Source organism: Cyprinodon tularosa, unplaced genomic scaffold (assembly GCF_016077235.1).
Source record: "Cyprinodon tularosa strain WSP-4 unplaced genomic scaffold, ASM1607723v1 ctg26, whole genome shotgun sequence".
Taxonomy (NCBI): domain Eukaryota; kingdom Metazoa; phylum Chordata; class Actinopteri; order Cyprinodontiformes; family Cyprinodontidae; genus Cyprinodon; species Cyprinodon tularosa.
In genome coordinates this window covers 910001-927937 of record NW_024038961.1, presented here as the reverse complement: position 1 = coordinate 927937, position 17937 = coordinate 910001, and the positions used below count along the sequence as shown (strand labels likewise).

The following is a 17937-nucleotide window of genomic DNA, read 5'->3' as shown; positions in this document are numbered from 1 at the left end:
TGGTGCTTCTCACAGGAACCAACACCCCCCTGACACCTCTTTATTTTATGATTAGAATACTGTTCTCAGGCTTGAATACGCTTTTCCCTTTTTTTCTACCAACACTTTAAACTCTTCAACTTTAGTTGCATCACATTTCAATGTCTTCAAAATTGTTTTATTAGGACATTTAAAAAAATTTATAATGCTTGTTGAATCTTGGTTTGTTCCTTGCTGAGCGGGATTTCAGTTCATTTTGGTATAGGACATATTTTAGTGGGGGTGATGGACATGGACTGTGTTCAGGAGTTGATTTGCAGATTTGGCACCAACATGCGTCTTTCTCTAAGGCTAGTTATGCACTGTACAATTTTTTTTTTTTTTGCCCTTTTTGAGACGATCCTTCAGTGTTGAGAGAATCTTTTGGATTGGACCAAGTTTCAGCCTCATGGTGCGTCCTGCGTCGTGTAATATACAGGGGTAAACGAGTGGGGTGACAAAAATCAAACTTGTTTGAAATTCATTCAGCCCTTGTGAGGTGTCCATGAGCAAATCCTAATGTTGAAGAAGAGCTACGAGCAGATTTACCAGAACCTCATGCACTGCGCATGTGCAAACAAGGGAGTTCTTCATCTTCCAGATTGGCGAGTATGACCAGCACCATCTCTTGGTGTCTCATGAGTCTGACATGTGGTTTCTGGACATGAAGTGTGAGCAGGTTGATCGCATCAGAGCGTCGGGCCTTAAGGGCTGGTTATACTCCTGCAGGTATGACGCAGACGTATTTGATTTATGCTCAATATTGTAGCGTGGTCTGCACTATGTTTATTCCATGCCACAACGCAAAAGGGGAAAAATCACAAACTAGCTGGGTCTAGATACGGCCGAGGCGGTGAGGAAGTGGGGGCAACTTTGTCCGACAATGTAGGGACATGTGGACGAAAAAGAGCGGGGGTCCAGGTGGAAAGAGTCCCAGCGTTCTCGTGCACCTCGCTCTTCTAGCTGTTCCAACTTCACGACTCGTTTTCCGCAATCGCGGTAATACAAACGTAACAAGCCGGTAAGGCACCAAACAGGAGATGCATAGTGTAGAGCGGATGTAGATTTGACCAATCAGAGGCCTCCTATTTGGGGCACTGTCTGCGGTCACCTATAATTTGGGAGAGGTGCAGCAGAGTGTCTGCGGAAGGGGCGGGGACGTCTTTGCATTCACCACGACAGCTACGCAGATGAACTAGTTTTGAAGTATAAATCAGCCTTTACAGTGTAAGAACGTACATCGTGAGCTGTGAATTTTAAACCATGCAGTTTCAGTTTGATCTGTAGGTTAGTACAACGATTGAAAATATCGTACAGTGTGTACCCAGCCTAAGAGAGAATCTGTCTGCTTACTGAATGGTGTGATCAATAAACATTCCTAGGATGCATACCTACAAAATGTGTCTTGAGCATCTGGTGTCTGTAATTTGTATCCAAGAAGCAATCAGACTTGTTCAGATCTGAATTATTTTCCTGATATCTCTGAAATCTCCTGATTTCTTTTGAAGATCCAGTGAAAGAGATGTGTTTTCATTTAACCTAATTGTTGTCAATTATTCAATCAGAAGTTTAAAAAGTCACGAAGCGGATCATCTTGACACTTTAGTTGTTATTTGTTATCATTGTTATTTCAGTTACCGGTATTAAAAACACAAAAAACTTGTTAGTCTGGCCCTTATTAAATAAACAGAATGATGGTAATCTTGAATGTCCTAAAACTGAATATATTTAATGTGACTAGATAATGAAGAAAAGAGAAAAAAATTTGTATTTTTCAAAGAGTAAATGAATAACCATGTGATAAAGAATGCAGGTACAAATTAAATTAATTTGATTATGACCTCTGACTAATTTTTCTGACCTTTTTCACAGGAACTGGAGAGGGTGACGGCATTACAGACCAATCTCCAGCTGGCAGCAGTCATTTGCACCAACGCAAGAAGGTAATGATATACTGTGACATGATACCCATTGACCAACTGAAAGTAACTTCTTACAGAAACTGCTTCTGAAAACATAATCCTAACTGTATAATGGTGGTGATTTGGCTTTATATATATTCATATATGTTCTCTGTCCGCCCAAATGGATGTTTTAGAGAACATTAAGAAATGTGATACACAGGATAGCAGGATGATGTTCAGTGTAAGACAAGTTTTTGCTGCCAACTGCTTTGTAGCTAACAAGCTGACATCCTGCTTTAAAATGGTACTCATATAAATACTTACATAAGGTTGAATAAAAACAATCATTTTGCTTCCACTAGATATTTCCTCTGTATCTGTGACAAAAACTTACAGTATACACTCACCGGCCACTTTATTAGGTACATCTGTCCAACTGCTTGTTAACACTTAATTTCTAAGCAGCCAATCACATGGCGGCAACTCAGTGCATTTAGGCATGTAGACATGGTCAAGACAATCTCCTGCAGTTCAAACCGAGCATCAGTATGGGGAAGAAAGGTGATTTGAGTGACTTTAACGTGGCATGATTGTTGGTGCCAGAAGGGCTGGTCTGAGTATTTCAGAAACTGCTGATCTACTGGGATTTTCACGCACAACCATCTCTAGGGTTTACAGAGAATGGTCCGAAAAAGAAAAAACATCCAGTGAGCGGCAGTTCTGTGGGCGGAAATGCCTTGTTGATGCCAGAGGTCAGAGGAGAATGGCCAGACTGGTTCGAGCTGATAGAAGGGCAGCAGTGACTCAAATAACCACCCGTTACAACCAAGGTGGGCAGAAGAGCATCTCTCAATGCACAGTACGTGGAACTTTGAGGCAGATGGGCTACAGCAGCAGAAGACCACACCGGGTGCCACTCCTTTCAGCTAAGAACAGGAAACTGAGGCTACAATTTGCACAAGCTCATCGAAATTGGACAATAGAAGATTGGAAAAACGTTGCCTGGTCTGATGAGTCTCGATTTCTGCTGCGACATTCGGATGATAGGGTCAGAATTTGGCGTCTACAACATGAAAGCATGGATCCATCCTGCCTTGTATCAATGGTTCAGGCTGGTGATGGTGGTGTCATGGTGTGGGGAATATTTTCTTGGCACTCTTTGGGCCCCTTGGTACCAATTGAGCATCGTTGCAACGCCACAGCCTACCTGAGTATTGTTGCTGACCATGTCCATCCCTTTATGACCACAATGTACCCAACTTCATGGCTACTTTCAGCAGGATAATGCGCCATGTCATAAAGCTGGAATCATCTCAGACTGGTTTCTTGAACATCACAATGAGTTCACTGGACTCAAATGGCCTTCACAGTCACCAGATCTCAATCCAATAGAGCATCTTTGGGATGTGGTGGAACGGGAGATTCGCATCACGGATGTGCAGCCGACAAATCTGCGGCAACTGTGTGATGCCATCATGTCAATATGGACCAAACTCCCTGAGGAATGCTTCCAGCACCTTGTTGAATCTATGCCACGAAGAATTGAGGCAGTTCTGAAGGTCCGACCCGTTACTAGCATGGGGTACCTAATAAAGTGGCCGGTGAGTGTACATTTTGTGTTCCTACTATCGTGATATATATATTTTCTGAATATTAAAAAATAAATGGACTAAAAATAAACAGGATGAAAGGCGATTTAACAAAACAAAACACCCTGCCTCCAGAACAGAAATTTACCATTTAATATAATGTTTCTCTTCATTTTTAGGTCTCTGTCTTCATGAAAAAGAACTATTTTATAGCTTTTATTTGTGTCTTAACCACAGGTTCCAGTGATTGTGAAGGACACTGTTGATATATACCAACTTTTAGACTGTTGCTTTACCTTTTTTTCCCCTGTTGCATATGTCTAAATATAATTCTTTATAAATTATTAAACGTGGTCAAACTCACCATGGGGCTTCTCTTGTGTAGACAACTCAGAGTTGCAAAGGAGGAGTTCACAGAGGCCAGCCTGGGTCTGTTAGCCAATCAGAGGAGGCGACAGCTGCTGACAGGCCTGCTTAAGTCTCTAAGGACCATCAAAACTCTGGTAATGTTAACACCCCACTAAAACGTCTACAGTCTCTCCAATGTCAGTCGTTTTATGTGTTTTGTATAGTTACAGTCAACATTTCTCTGTTATTTGTTAATAATTTATGTTAAATGTTATTAGGGGATGGAATGTGTGAAATACAGTGCATTACATTTGGGCTAATATAAAATTCTAATAGTTTTTTCTTAAAGTTTTTAAACAAAATATATAGCAGAGTCTGTAATTAGTCCCATTGTTTTTATAATAAGAGCTATTGATCCTTAATTCTTATAATATTGCTATAACTATTTGGCTACTTTTGATTATGCTAAATGTAATTAAGCAAACATGTAGGGAATTAATCCACTATATTAAGTAGAACTTTAAAACAAAGAGTTTTATTATACAGAGTATCCCATTGTGTTCCTCTGTTCTTTATAAAATAAGACAGTTATAATAGCTGGTTGATTCATGAAGCCTGCCTACAGTCGTCTGATAAACTCACGAGCTGCTCTGAGCTAAAAACGTACTGTACATTTTTCTGTTGTTTTTTTTTTTTTTTTTCCCCCCCCCCCCCCAACTTTTTCGCAATCAGAAATATTTCCATAGGTTGGATTATGTTTTCCTCTCATCAATTTGAGAAGGGTAGTATCCTCTCTTCCTCCAGCTGAGCTGCAGTGTGCAGCAACAAGCGGGTGGCAGTTCTCTATGCTCTAAACAGCTTATGAAAGTAAGGTCCTGTCCATAGGGTTTTATTGAGATGGATTTAAATCACAAAAAGTATCACATTTCTTTAGCTTATAACACTACAACTTTTAAAAGCTCTGATACCTCTAACCGATCCATACATAACGTGAGAAAAGGCCTTATGTAGCGCCTAGTTTTGCATTATTTTTCTCATTTTGAAGGTAAGATTTGATCTGTGAATGATGTTAATTTAAAGTTTTTTTAATGTATTTATTCCCTGATTATCTGTCTAAGCTACAATGTTCATCATATTAAGACCTGTAGAACAAACAAAATCTCTGAGCTTGTAATTATGCACTGATTTGTATTATTTTCATATCCTTTTTTCTCTTCCTCACCTTACAGCAAAGAACAGATGTAAGACTCAGCGAGATGCTTGAGGTAATATAATCCCCGCAAATGCTTACAGAAATGTTCATAAAAGACTTAAAAGGTCAAACATCAGCAGGCATTCGGCTCTGAAAGCACCACCAACGCAAATACTAGATTATCTGGCGAATGCCTATCCATCACGAAGGTCAGATGCTGTGTGTGGAATGGATTTGACAATTACTGCACTGCCCAAGGTTACCCGGATGGTGTCCGCTGTGTCGACTATTTTTAGATAAACAATATTCCTTTAGGTCAGGAAGCTAATACAAAGAGAAGGGCAAACATATCAATGCTGCGAACTACCCTTAATGCTATTTATATTCAAAGTTTTAGTAGTAGGAAGCATTCCACTGAGATGGAAAATACATTAAATGACCTCATTGCTCTGCTTCTTCAGGAGGAAGACTATCCAGGTGCAATCCAGCTCTGTCTAGAATGTCAAAAGGCTGCCAGCACCTTCAAGCACTACAGCTGCATCAGGTACAGTATGGGCAAACTGATCCAGAGGTTTAGCTGAGTCCAGGCTAGGGAAAACCATCTGACTTGTTGTTTTGGCTTGGAGAGCATTTTATGATGGAAATATGATCTCTGAGTTTTTTGAGTGGATAAATCAGGTTTCACTTCTGCTGAGACACTGCACATATGTCTTGTTTTTATTTCTAAATCGTATTTCCCCTGATAAAAACAGATCGAAGAGCGCCAGGCGTTTTTGTTTTTTAACCCTCCTTTCTCAAGGTTGGAATCTAATTGATCTGCTTGGAGACTTATTTCCTGTTTTTTGGCTCATTTCCATTTCCTTGTGGTTGCTAGGTTGCTTCTCTCTTTATGTAAAGGGCTCATATTGTTTAAAAGGGTTTACTTCTACTGCATAAATATTCCTACACCTTGACCTTTATCGCATTTTGTTAAATTGCTAACACACTTCATAATGCATGTAAATTTTATTTTATTGGCCAGATTAACACAAAGTATGCATGCAAGAAAAAATGGGTATGCAGTCAAGATCTCCAGAATCCAACTAATGGCTTCTTTATTTGACTGAGATGTGTTAAAGGAAAGAGTCATCTGAAAGGTGCAGGACACCAGACCCCGAGAACAGGAAATGAAGACCCATGCCTTGGAGCTTTGTTTAAATATTAGTGAACAAGCAGCATCATGAAGACTAAGAAACGCTGCAAGAGAAAGGTCAGGGATCTTTATCGATGAGTGGAAAAAAAATATATGGCTTTTTTTTTTTTTTTTTTAGGCCCAACAGTACTCCTCTTTTAAAATTTCCTAAAAGCCATGTAGGGTACAAAGCAAATGTATGGAAAAAGCTGCAGTGGGCAGATGCAACCATAACTGACTGTTCTCCACCAGTTTTGCACTGTTTAGTCATGACTCGGCTACAACTCACAAGTCCTATTCGTGAGTTATTAGCAGGGCTTTCTATAACCAGCAAAGGAAGCGTTTAAGCAGTTTAATTCAGGTTATGGAGCTTTGGCAAACCTGGAATTGGACTTTAATGGCAGGAGTGCTGACCTCATTCATCCTCATTCAACGACCCACTATGCTGAAGCCTTGTGTTTGCAGCATCATGCTGTAGGGACAACCAGGGTAAGAGAAGCTGATCAAGTGTTGATGGGGAGGTGGATGAAGCTTATTAGACTCAAAAATATGAAGAAAACTTGTTAAATGGTGCAAAATGAGACTGGGTTGGCCCTTCCAGCAGAACAGTGACTCTAAGTATACAGCTACAGATAAAATGGATCTGAATTAATGTCTGAAAATGGCCGAACTCCACGGAGGAATCTGAGTGATTTGCTTCTTGGCTGTTGTTTCCATCAAACGTGATGCAGGTTTGACTTTTTTTTAAAGAACAACAGGCTGATTTTTTTTTCCCGATTTTGACTTGCACAACAAATTTAAAACCATGCGTCATATTCCTTTAACTGTTCCAGTTATTGAGCAGCTTCTGTTTTGTGCATAACAAACTAGAAATATATTTATGTTTGTAATTTCAATACATTTCAATTTTATTTTACTGAAATAAGTTTCCATGGCTGTAAATAGTTTTGCAAAGCATGTAAAGTTGTAGCTAGAGGACTGTGAATACAGTCTCCCTCCAGCCGCTGTTTACTTCTGAGACAAGATGGCCTGTTTGGTATACATCTGGCAGCTTCCACGTTAAGCATATTACTGCTTATCCCCAGTGGAGAAAACATCCAATTACAAGATTTAGAGACTCTGGCAGGCACCCAGTGAGCTATGACATACAGATGGTTAAATAGTGAGACAAGTCAATGGAAAGGTAACTAAAGAAAATGATTAGATCACAGGAGACATACCAGCACATGTGAAAAATGTTACTGATCTCACAGATTGTTTTAAATATCCACCCCAAGACAGATAAGGAAATATGCTGGGGTATCAGAGCCTCAACATATTGGTCAGTTTCTTGACTTTTCTGACTGCTTTCAAATTTTACAATAACTAATGCTCTGTTTACAGCAATGCTGATGATTTTTTTAATGCATCCATTTTATTTATGCTGTTTTGACTAACGTTGAGTAGGCAACTCTTTACAAGCAGTGCTTTGAAACTTAAAATGTATGTTAAGAGGGTCTATTTCTAAGTAAGTGTATATAAGTATTTGAAATTTGAAAAAGATAACTTAAAAAAAAACAAAAAAAAAAAAACCTTACATTAAGGAACCAACCAGAGTCTTTTGTTGTATTATGATAAAAGGTCTTGTAACAGTAGGTGACTATTTCAATCACCTTCTCTTTATGTAAATTAGACAAAGCTGATCCACAACATATTATTTTATGCATATGACTGATGTGGTGCTAATGTCTTTTACTGACGAGAGAGAAAGAAAAACTTGGACTTTATGGACTAATGCCTTGGTTAAATGAGTGGGTAGATAAACATGTGCCCTGACCGGCATTGCCAATCTTTCAGCTTGAAAATCCATTAATTAAGTTAAAGTGTTTATTGTTAGGAACTGCTGGGGTGCTAGGTAGATCCTTGAACACCAGTCGGCCTCGGCAGATGGCCGCTCTCACTGACCCATCTTCTGCTGGAGGTTTCTTCCTGTTCAAAGGGAGTTTTTTCTCTCCACTGTCGCTACAAGCATGCTTCGTGTGAGGGATTACCTTTGAGTCAATGAGTTGATGCAGTCAACTGGTTAAACGTTGAATCAATCTGACCGCATGATCTGGTTGAATTGTCTCTGTAAAGTGGCTTGAGATGACATACGTTGTTAATTGCAGCTATATAAATAAACTGAATTAAATGTATAAAGAGAGGATGATCTAACACTAAATACATTAAACATAGAGAAATTCAAAGTTACAAATGTAACAGCTCACTGTCTTGTTATTCCTTAATTTAGCACCTTAAAAGCTAGACTTTTATTTATTTTTATTTAGGTTACTATGACTCTTTATTTTACATCTCCTGGTTGCTCAAAGCTGACAAAATCATTTAAAATTAAATTATAAGTGAACTCTGAGCATTTTTGTGACCGTATATCTCTATAGGTCCTTATATTTAATATCTACATTGAAGGACAAATGCACCATGATTTCAGTATGTGGTCATAACAGGGTTTCTTTAGGTAATAAATACAATTAGACGGCAATAAAAAGGTTATAAAATAAAGGAATATATGATCGCAGATATATTCAAAACAACAATGTTTTTTTCTTTTAGTTGTTGTGATTTTTTTTTTATCTGCATTATATCTGGCACAGGTAACCTTCATTTCCTCCCTTTTGTTTTTTTTTTTTTTTATCATTGAAGTTTTGGTTCTTACTGAATTAGATTCTTTTATTTATTTATTTTTGTGTAGAGGCCTACTGACCTGAAAGCATTTGGCACCACTCTTTGAAACCTGGGTGCCAAACAGGCCGATAATGAAATAATTTATTCCAGACAGTTGAATGGACTGTGGAGCACATTTGTCTTAAAGCTCTGCTCTTTGTTTTGCTCATCATGTTTGTGTTTACCAATTAATCAGTTTGAATATTCACAACAAATACCATCTAACAACCTCATCAACTAATGTCACCAAAGCATTAATGCAGAACTTTTGTTTTTGCCTTAAGGGACTAACACTAATTACACAAACGTCTCCAATAAAACCCTCCATGGTCATACGTGTTTATCACCCATTACTGGCTGTCTTAATTTGTTCTCTGAACAAAGCTGTTCTCTGAAACCATGGTTTCTCCAAGTTGAATACTCTAGCTCTGGCAATCATAAAACACATCCCTGCCTCTGCTGGGAGTTTCACCACAGGTTCCAGGTTTGGCACTCCTGTGCGTTGAGATAGTTGGCTGCCAATGATGGGATTATTCAGCTTTGGATCGACCTTTGGCAGCAGCCAACATGTAATTAATGCTGACTTTAAAATCCTGGTGACAGTTGTGTCTTTGAAGAAATGTGTGTGGGATCATCATAAAATGGAATAAAGCTAGATGGAGGAGGTTTGCTTTTGGGGTGTCTGTTCATCCATTCCAATTTTATGAGTGTAATATCCCAGGAATGCAATCGTGGAATTTTTTTCATATTCAGCTCAGTTTTCATTTAAACTTGTTGTTGAACAAAAAGGTCATCGTGACCTTAGTTAATATTTTTATAGCTGTGATTGAATAATTCATACTCTGATTATGATATGTTTCTCAGTAATGGTCTATTCTTCATCCTGGAACCTTAACTAAATATATTAGATAAACTTCAACTTTATAGGCAACTCATTATTTATGCTTATTATTATCCAATCCTTACAGTAACTTTCTGAAAGAAATTTTGCATTTTTAGTTGTTTTAATTTCTCTTAATAGTAATAATAAGTCGTTAGAGACATTTTTTCTTCTTTGTTGTTTTAAATGCTTAGTCTCTGAAAGGTCAGATAGTTTTTTTTTTTTTTTTAACACAAGCCAAAATGGGCAAAGCCGACCACTTCAGGGCAGCCCAATGTCCCAATGCTTCTGTGCTTAGAATTTATTAGCAAATGTCACCTTGGAAAAGCAAAGCTCTCATCCAGCCATTCTTTTTCCTTAATATCTGTGTTTTAGATGTGTGACATAATTCTGTGCTTTATAGCATGTTTTAAATGGAGATTACTTTATGTTTACGGATATTATTAGAGTAGTATTTTTTGCAGTTCTTCTGTTGTTGTATTGATCATCCAATTGTTTGTTAGTTGGGGCATAGAAAGACTCCATCTATAAGGTTGTTAACGCATTAACGCATTTTATCACATTAATGTCATAAAAATGTCAATCAAATGTCAATTAAAGAATCAGTTCTTGATAAATATCTTTGTTGTGAGATAAAAATCTTTGGGTTTTTTTCTACAATAGCTAGCTTTCCTAACAACTTTTTAAAACAAGTTTAAATATAGTATTTTGTTATGTATTCTTCTATAAATTGGAGTGCGTAGGGACATGCAGAGGTAATCAGATGCGATTTTGAACACTTCCCTCTTTATATTATCTTTAAATTGGGAAAGAGAAACACCAATTCTTGAACCACCAACCTGCGTTTGTTTTAATAGGTTAGATACCTGCTTGAGGGAAGTTGCCTATATTTTCTCATATTTGCTGTCAGGGCTATAGATAGAAAATAAACTTAAACTAAGGAAGAATGTTAAGGAGGTAATAGAAATGTCTAAAGATTACTGCCAGTAACAGTACTTTTCAGTGTGACATTTTGGAACCACATAAAGGTGGAATGAATGATAAACGGTCATTTTATATAAACGTCTGTTTATCCATCTTTATCAAATATATCTCTAAATATGGACTGCACATAATAATTTAGAGGACCAAACAGACTTTCCGCTCACAATAAAAGCTAGGTACTAATTTTGACTTGATGCATTGTTTCTTCTGTTCTCTGATTAATGTTTTTTTACACTTAAACTCTTATTTCATACAGAAAATAATGTATTCATATTTCTGTCTCTGCCCAGTTCTTGTTGACCTAACACAGAAAAAAAAAATCCTCTTATAACTCTTGCAAGTTGAATTTACTGAATTTCTGTTTTTAAAATGCATATGCAAACATTGATTTTATTTATAGCATTGATTGCACGTCAGGCCACATTTAAATAATAAAAAAAAAAAAAACAGCATTGTAAGTAAAACAAAAAAAAAGGGTTTATACGATAGCTATGCACAGACTTTTTTCTTTTGCCTTTGTGAATGAAAAAAAATCCAAACTATAAGCCAGACCTCCTTTATTTGGCTTTTTTTTCATCAAACAGCTTTGAGGCCCTACAGCAGAGCATGAGGGCCCTGGGCACAGTGATTAGGATTATTTTGCTATATGGATAAATTACTTGGCAGATTTTAGCTTGAGATCAGATTTGTTTTTTTGTACCCACCGTGCATTGGCTGAATCAATTTGCTAGGAGATATGAACATAAATGTTGATGCATGACAAATTTTAATTTTGTTCATAAATTATGTTTTAATATTTACGACTGCTGGCAGATTCCTTTGTTTGTTCTGAATACTGTACCAAAAAATGAGAGAATGCCCCTGTCAGGCCTTTGTCTATGAATATATTTTGTCTCATCGTACCTTAGAATCCTCGAGTGTTACCAAGGTTGAAATGACACCGCTCGGAAAATCAGAGTAAAGCAAAGTACAAATCTAGATTGAGGCTTTTTCTTTTGCTCCTTTAACCTTGAAATCTAAAAGCCAGAAATTACTATATGCCCTACTACTTAGCCTTAAGAAGTTCTGCTGGTCAGCCATTCTCACTAAATCAAAACCTTGGTGAAAGAATTGCCTTTTGGCCTTCCACTCCTGCATAACCTTTGCTGTTCTTGTAGTTGCATAATTTAATTTGTCCCCTTCTGCCACATTTTTCTCTTTGAAAGTCTTCCTTTGCCTAGCAGTTTCCTCCCCACCTGCTCTGTAACACGACTGCAGCACCAAATGGGGCTCCCGAAAAATGTAAGAGATCCATCAGACCCTTTGAGCTGCTTTTGGTTGTTTAGCAAGTCAGCAAATCACTGTAAAGGGACAAGCCTTACAGCCCTACAGGCTCCTATTGCCAGCATTAATGGAAAAATAGTTTAAAGCGGGGAAAAAATCACCCAGATTTCTGTGTGACCCTACTGAATCCTTGTAGGCGCTGCCGGCAACAGATTGTTAATTAGCTATTTCTGCTCATATGTTATTTATGCATTCTATCTGATCATAGAAGAGTGCCAGTATTTGGGAGGAGCAGCATCTGTGCATGCAAGAATACACTTTGGACTGTGTGTGTAATTATTGTACTTAATACAGGAGATGGACTTATTTACATAAGGTGAGAGGTTGTTTTTATCTCACTCTATAGTGTTTTTGATCTGCATATTTTCTTAATTTACCAGCCAGAAACCTGCAGATAAAACCCTTCTTTTATTAAAAAATGCGTCAACCTACCTGGTGATACAGTTGAGCTTTAGATAATTGCTGTTTCATTTTTTTTTCTTTTACAGAAGCCAATTTTAGTAAATCAGGATATCATCTGTAAAAAGGTTTACTCAGGAGATTCAGCTTGATAAGAATTGAATTGAATTACATTGGTAAATATTTTGATAGATAAATAAAAGTGAATTTCCAATTTAATAAATAAATGTAGCATTATTGTAAATGATTAAAAAGATAAATATGCCATTCTTTTCTTTAACACAATTTTCAATGACAAGATATGTAATTAAATAATCAAACAAATCAATACAGGATTTATATAAAGGTTTTAAAAAAAGATCCAAGAATATGGAAATATGGATACTAATTCAATATTGACATGGTTTGAAATCTCTATGAATATTTTTGTTGGGCTGTAACCCCTTCGTAACGGCCGTGTTTGGCTCCCTTGCCTCCAAAATCATAGTTTCCGTCACTGTTAAATTGCTGTCATTCTGATGGGACTGGCTCCTGTTTTGTATCCCTGTTTTTTTTCTTAATACCATTCATTTTGTAGTTCATTCCAGCTGCTCTAATAAATTGGAATTATTTGGAGCCAACTTCAATGTTCTGCAACGAACCAGAGGGTGTTTATCCTCTTGGCATGAGCTCTTGGGGTGTATCCCCACAATGTGATTGCCAGGAGTCTAAAGCTGTTGATTTTCTCTCTCCTGAGCCTTTCCTATGAACATTCAGATGTATTTCCTCAGCAGCCTGGACTCGACATTGATCAGTTCATCCCTGTGTAGTTAAGCCAGCTTTCTAACTATTTCCATTTTCTTTGCCTTGGCTTCCTATCGTCGTCTCCACTGAGGGTATCAGCTTGGCCTGCCATCTCCTGTCGTTGCCTTTTATTGTGTTCCAACTCCAGGTTTAGCACTGATAGTCACAATGGGCACTCATAGAATTTTTCCTGTCAGCATAAAGGATTACGCTAATGGTCGCAAATGCTTAAAGTTGTCGTTGGATTTTCTTCTAATATTGCAAGATCAAATTAAACACACTGACACAAATGCAAAGAGAGAATTGAGTGATTTATGGTTAAATGGTCATTAGAGGGTTCCACCTCAGCCACATATCTTCATTCTTGGCTGTTTAGCATTGCTGATAAAGTTCAATCAAGACTGGCGTCAGGGCTCTAGAAGGCCATAAGGTCAGTGATAATAAATAGATATCAAATTCCAAATATCTTGTTTGTTTTATATTATTTTTTGCTATGAACATTGAACATAATAATGCTAATCAGACATATATAAATGAATTGCAGTTGATCAATATTTTGATATATTTGTCCCACCAAGCACAAAACAAAATGCCCCAAACCTGGAACCCTGCATAATATTTTGGCAAGATACTGTGTCTTCGAGTTCTTAAAAATATATATATATCTAATCTAATTTGTGACAAAACCTTATTGATGGCTACAAAAAGTGGGCTCCTAAGATGCAACCTGTAAAGGCATACTGTACATACCTAGTTTTGGTAGCAGTGTATTTCCATATATCACTGTGGTCATCTCATTTTTATTCCTTGCAGACTGAAGAAAGTCACCAAAAACTTTGAATTTAATTCTGCACTGTTAAAATAATTAGAATTGTATCATCAGTCCAGTAGATACTAGTTCAAATAAATTAATAAAAACTCAAAATGAATGAATAATATTATATCCTATCCAGAAGTGAGTCAGTTTTGCTGGAAATGTGCATTTCTGACTTGGTCTATCATCTGCTTCTCTGATGGCTCCTCATCATTTTCTTCTTCTCCAGTTGAGTCCAAGATGGTTCATTAGCAAACTGTTAAGGACACACACTCCCTCGGGCTGCTCCATTCTCACAAGGCGCAACTTTAGAGCAAACTGACCTGGTAAAGACCGCAAGCAAAACGAGGACAGTCAGGGGAATGGTGTAACAGCAGATGAATGTAGGCTTTAAAGGGTGGGAGAGTCACAGGGGACATCATTTAGTGTCTCGGGAACTGCAAAACAATGCAATGTTTGCTGCTACTTCTGAGCTTTTTTACAGACAAAAGCGTTTTCCTAATTCAGACAAAAGCAGAGCAGCAACTAAGGATGGTGAAGACATCTTCAATACAGTCTTGAACTGCTAATTAGACAAGAGGTGCATTCAGATGTGACTAAGACGCTTTGGAAAGTTCATTGGTTATTTGCAAAAATGCAGGGTTTGGGAAATAAATGTGGTGAGGCAGAGAAAAGGGAGTTGCAGCATTTCGAAAAAAGAGCCAGGCTTAACAGTGTTCTGGCGTGAGGAGAGTTGCAGAACCAGAGAATGTTCTGGCAGGGAAACGGAGCCTGGATTGAAAGATTGAGAGTGAGCAGGCAGGCTAAATATTTGGATGGCTCCTGTAGATGAAAATGGAGCAGCAGGCAAATGGGCTGGTTAAGATGAGCATTCATTCTGGCAAGCGACATCAGATCTTGGATATTAGGAAAATACTGCTGACAAAAGCACGCTAGAAAACAAAGCACCAGATTTAAACTGCTTGTCTTTTCTTTCTTCTTGGATGATCACACTATCTGATGAATGCTAGATATGGAGCCTGGTTTGGCACGCTGCTGGATTCGACCACAGAACTCTTTAGACTGGCTTTGTGTCATTTTGGAGCGCAAGAATCACAGCTGTCAGATAATACAAGGTGGATTACACCCTGGTCAGGACACCAATCTGTCACAGGGTGATACAGTGCCAAGTGGCCTTGCTCTGCGATCAGATAACATCAAATGATTTTTTTCCCCCCTCAAACCAGAAGAATCTAGTGAAACCAGAGCACCGGTCTAGAAATTAGAGAAGTCAGAGAAAGCATCTACCAAGATTAAGGCAGAAATGTTCTTTCTTTGAGGTGAACAGGAATAACACCTTCTCACTTTTCCACCTTCAATTAATGTTTCCTGTACAGAAAGGAGAGCATTATTTTTTGTATCACTTGTTTTTCTTTTTCAGAAATCAGTTTCACTTCATGTCATTAAACATTAGGTAACAGAAATGCTTTTTGACTCTAAAAAGAATCATCTGCTTTCCCTCCACAGTGAGCTGAACTCTAAATTACAAGACACTCTTGAGCAAATAGAGGTACGTGAAAATCCTATTTTGCTGCTCCACCTGAAACTGATATCGTGTTGAAACTTCAGATTTAGTAATATTTGATATTTTTCTTTGTACTATTTTTGTAATGTTTTGATCTACAAAAGGCAAATTAAGCCTCATTTTGACATTCTGATTGTTTGGCTTTGTAATTCTGGGTCTGCCACATATTGACACAATCTCAGAGTCAACAGTATGAGCGTGCACTCACTGTAAATAGCATCGGTGCCATCTCTGCTTGTGTGTGATAAATAATAATGAAGAGGCAATTATGGCAGCACCACTACTGCTGTGCTGTAGTAGATTAATTGCTTACAGTTGTGTTTGTAGACAGGAGGGTTGTTTGAATACTTGCACAAATATATAGCCATTTGCTGGGGTTGCTTGTTTACCTATCAGCTAGTCATGCAAAATCTTCTTAATCGTAAAAGTAAACACATCAACAAAGCCAAGTCCCACATTTCCAAAGTCAAATTTCATGAGCTGATGTCGATGTTAGAAGTGAAGGACATTTTGCGCTAATTACAATCATGTGAAATATAGTATAGTGCTGGGAAAGTCTTTAAAGACTTCAGGTCAACATAGAAACTATAAAAAAAAAAGAAATATACATTGATAAGGCATTTTATGATAGCCTAGTAGGGTACTGGTCCCATTTTTTCTTATACACAGCCCTAATTCATCAGGAAGTGGTCTGTACCAGCAAAGCCCTCTAATTTAGGTCAGCTATGTCCATTAGGCTTAGTGCATTAACTGCAGGTTTTATGTTATCCTCATGTGTAGCATTTTCACACAAGGCTTAAGAAAACATTGAATGATGCAAGATATTTGATTGCATAGACTTTGTCGGCACTTTACTCTCTAAGCTCAGATTATTGCATCAAAGATGTCGCTCATCTTACCACTTCTTAATGTCTTTCAAACCTCATCTCAATTTTAACGCCTCTCTTTTATCTCTATCTCATACACTTAGATATTCACTTATATCCATATCTAGTTACCCTGCCCTTGGCCTGATAGTTTTACATTTGTACATCTGTGTGTATGTGAGTCTCCCCTATCTTAATGCTGATAATCCTTCTCCTTTTCCCCCGACTTTCTCTCCTCCTCTTCTTTGTCTTCTGTCTATTTCTGTCTTCAGGAGCAGCTCGATGTCGCCCTGTCAAAGACTTGTAAGCACTTGGATGTGTTGCACTACACCAAAGTCCAGAAAGCCTACACGCTCCTTGGGAAAACCCAGGTCAGTGGTGTGACTAGTTTGCTTCTTCTCTGGAATGTTTAAACATGTCTGAATGGGATTCCTCACTTTCTGCGTATTTCCTGTAGTTGAAATCTGTTGTTCTGACTCATGGAGGATGATGCTCGGCATTTATTCCCCCTTGTTTTCTGTATCCTTCCACCATTACTTGAGATCATTCAGTTAGTTGACCCATTTCTAATATGAGGGATTCAGATTTATCTTATAATTCCTAGGAAAATAGCTTCATTTGAATAATTAAACAACAAAGTAGATCAATCCACATGCATATTTATATCCTACTTAACTTTTTAGGTAAAGTTGTCAAGTTCAAAAATGAATCTCTAATATCTAAAATTATTGTGCTAACCTCTTTTGGTCCAAATCTAACTGTCTGCTTTGTGCATGTCCGAATGGGTGCTATTCATATTTGAAAGTGAAGAGATTTCTCATGTATTTTAAATAACCAGAAATAAATTAATCAGTTAGAATTCACCCTATATTTGGATAAACATCTTTTAAGACGTTGTAGAGAACCCACATGATTTTTGAAGCAACCAGCGAGCTTAACAGTTTAAATGAAACATCTGCATCTGTTGGTTTTTCAACAAATTCAAATGCTTCATAAAAGTAAAGTCTATTTCATAACAGTTAAGAACCTATGTGTTAAGATTTAAGGACATAATTTTGATCAAGATAAGCCTCTTGGAATGCCTTCCCAGACATTAAATGTTAACCTGCCTAATCCTTTCCACAATTCTCTTTTCTGTGTATTTGGCATCATTTTCCATTTCCAAGAGCTGTCTACATAGAATTCACATTCTAATATCTGTGACAAAATGTTTCGATCCCTATGCTTTCTGTGAAAAGCTTCAGTTGGAAACCGGGGCTGTTTTAAGCATAGCTCTCCATCCAGGTTAGCATCTCCTAGAAGGAGCTGCATAAACACTAGATTCTTTTGCCAAAACTGCCCTTTTCCTCTGTTTGGTACTCCTCATCGTTATTCCTTTTCTGATTTCTACACTTTGATCAAT

The 17937-nt window shown here is 37.6% G+C and overlaps 1 protein-coding gene across 2 annotated transcripts in view; it reads left to right on the top strand.

Annotated features, from left to right (window-relative positions):
* Window positions 1-17937, top strand: part of vps50 (VPS50 EARP/GARPII complex subunit) — a 166270-nt gene that overhangs the window by 43095 nt on the left and 105238 nt on the right. For both annotated transcript variants that reach the window (XM_038288768.1, XM_038288767.1), the window contains exons 6-11: window positions 1891-1961; window positions 3897-4014; window positions 5089-5124; window positions 5513-5595; window positions 15612-15654; window positions 16808-16906. In XM_038288768.1, the coding sequence (XP_038144696.1) occupies window positions 1891-1961; window positions 3897-4014; window positions 5089-5124; window positions 5513-5595; window positions 15612-15654; window positions 16808-16906 (450 nt within the window). The remainder of the gene's footprint in view (window positions 1-1890; window positions 1962-3896; window positions 4015-5088; window positions 5125-5512; window positions 5596-15611; window positions 15655-16807; window positions 16907-17937) is intronic.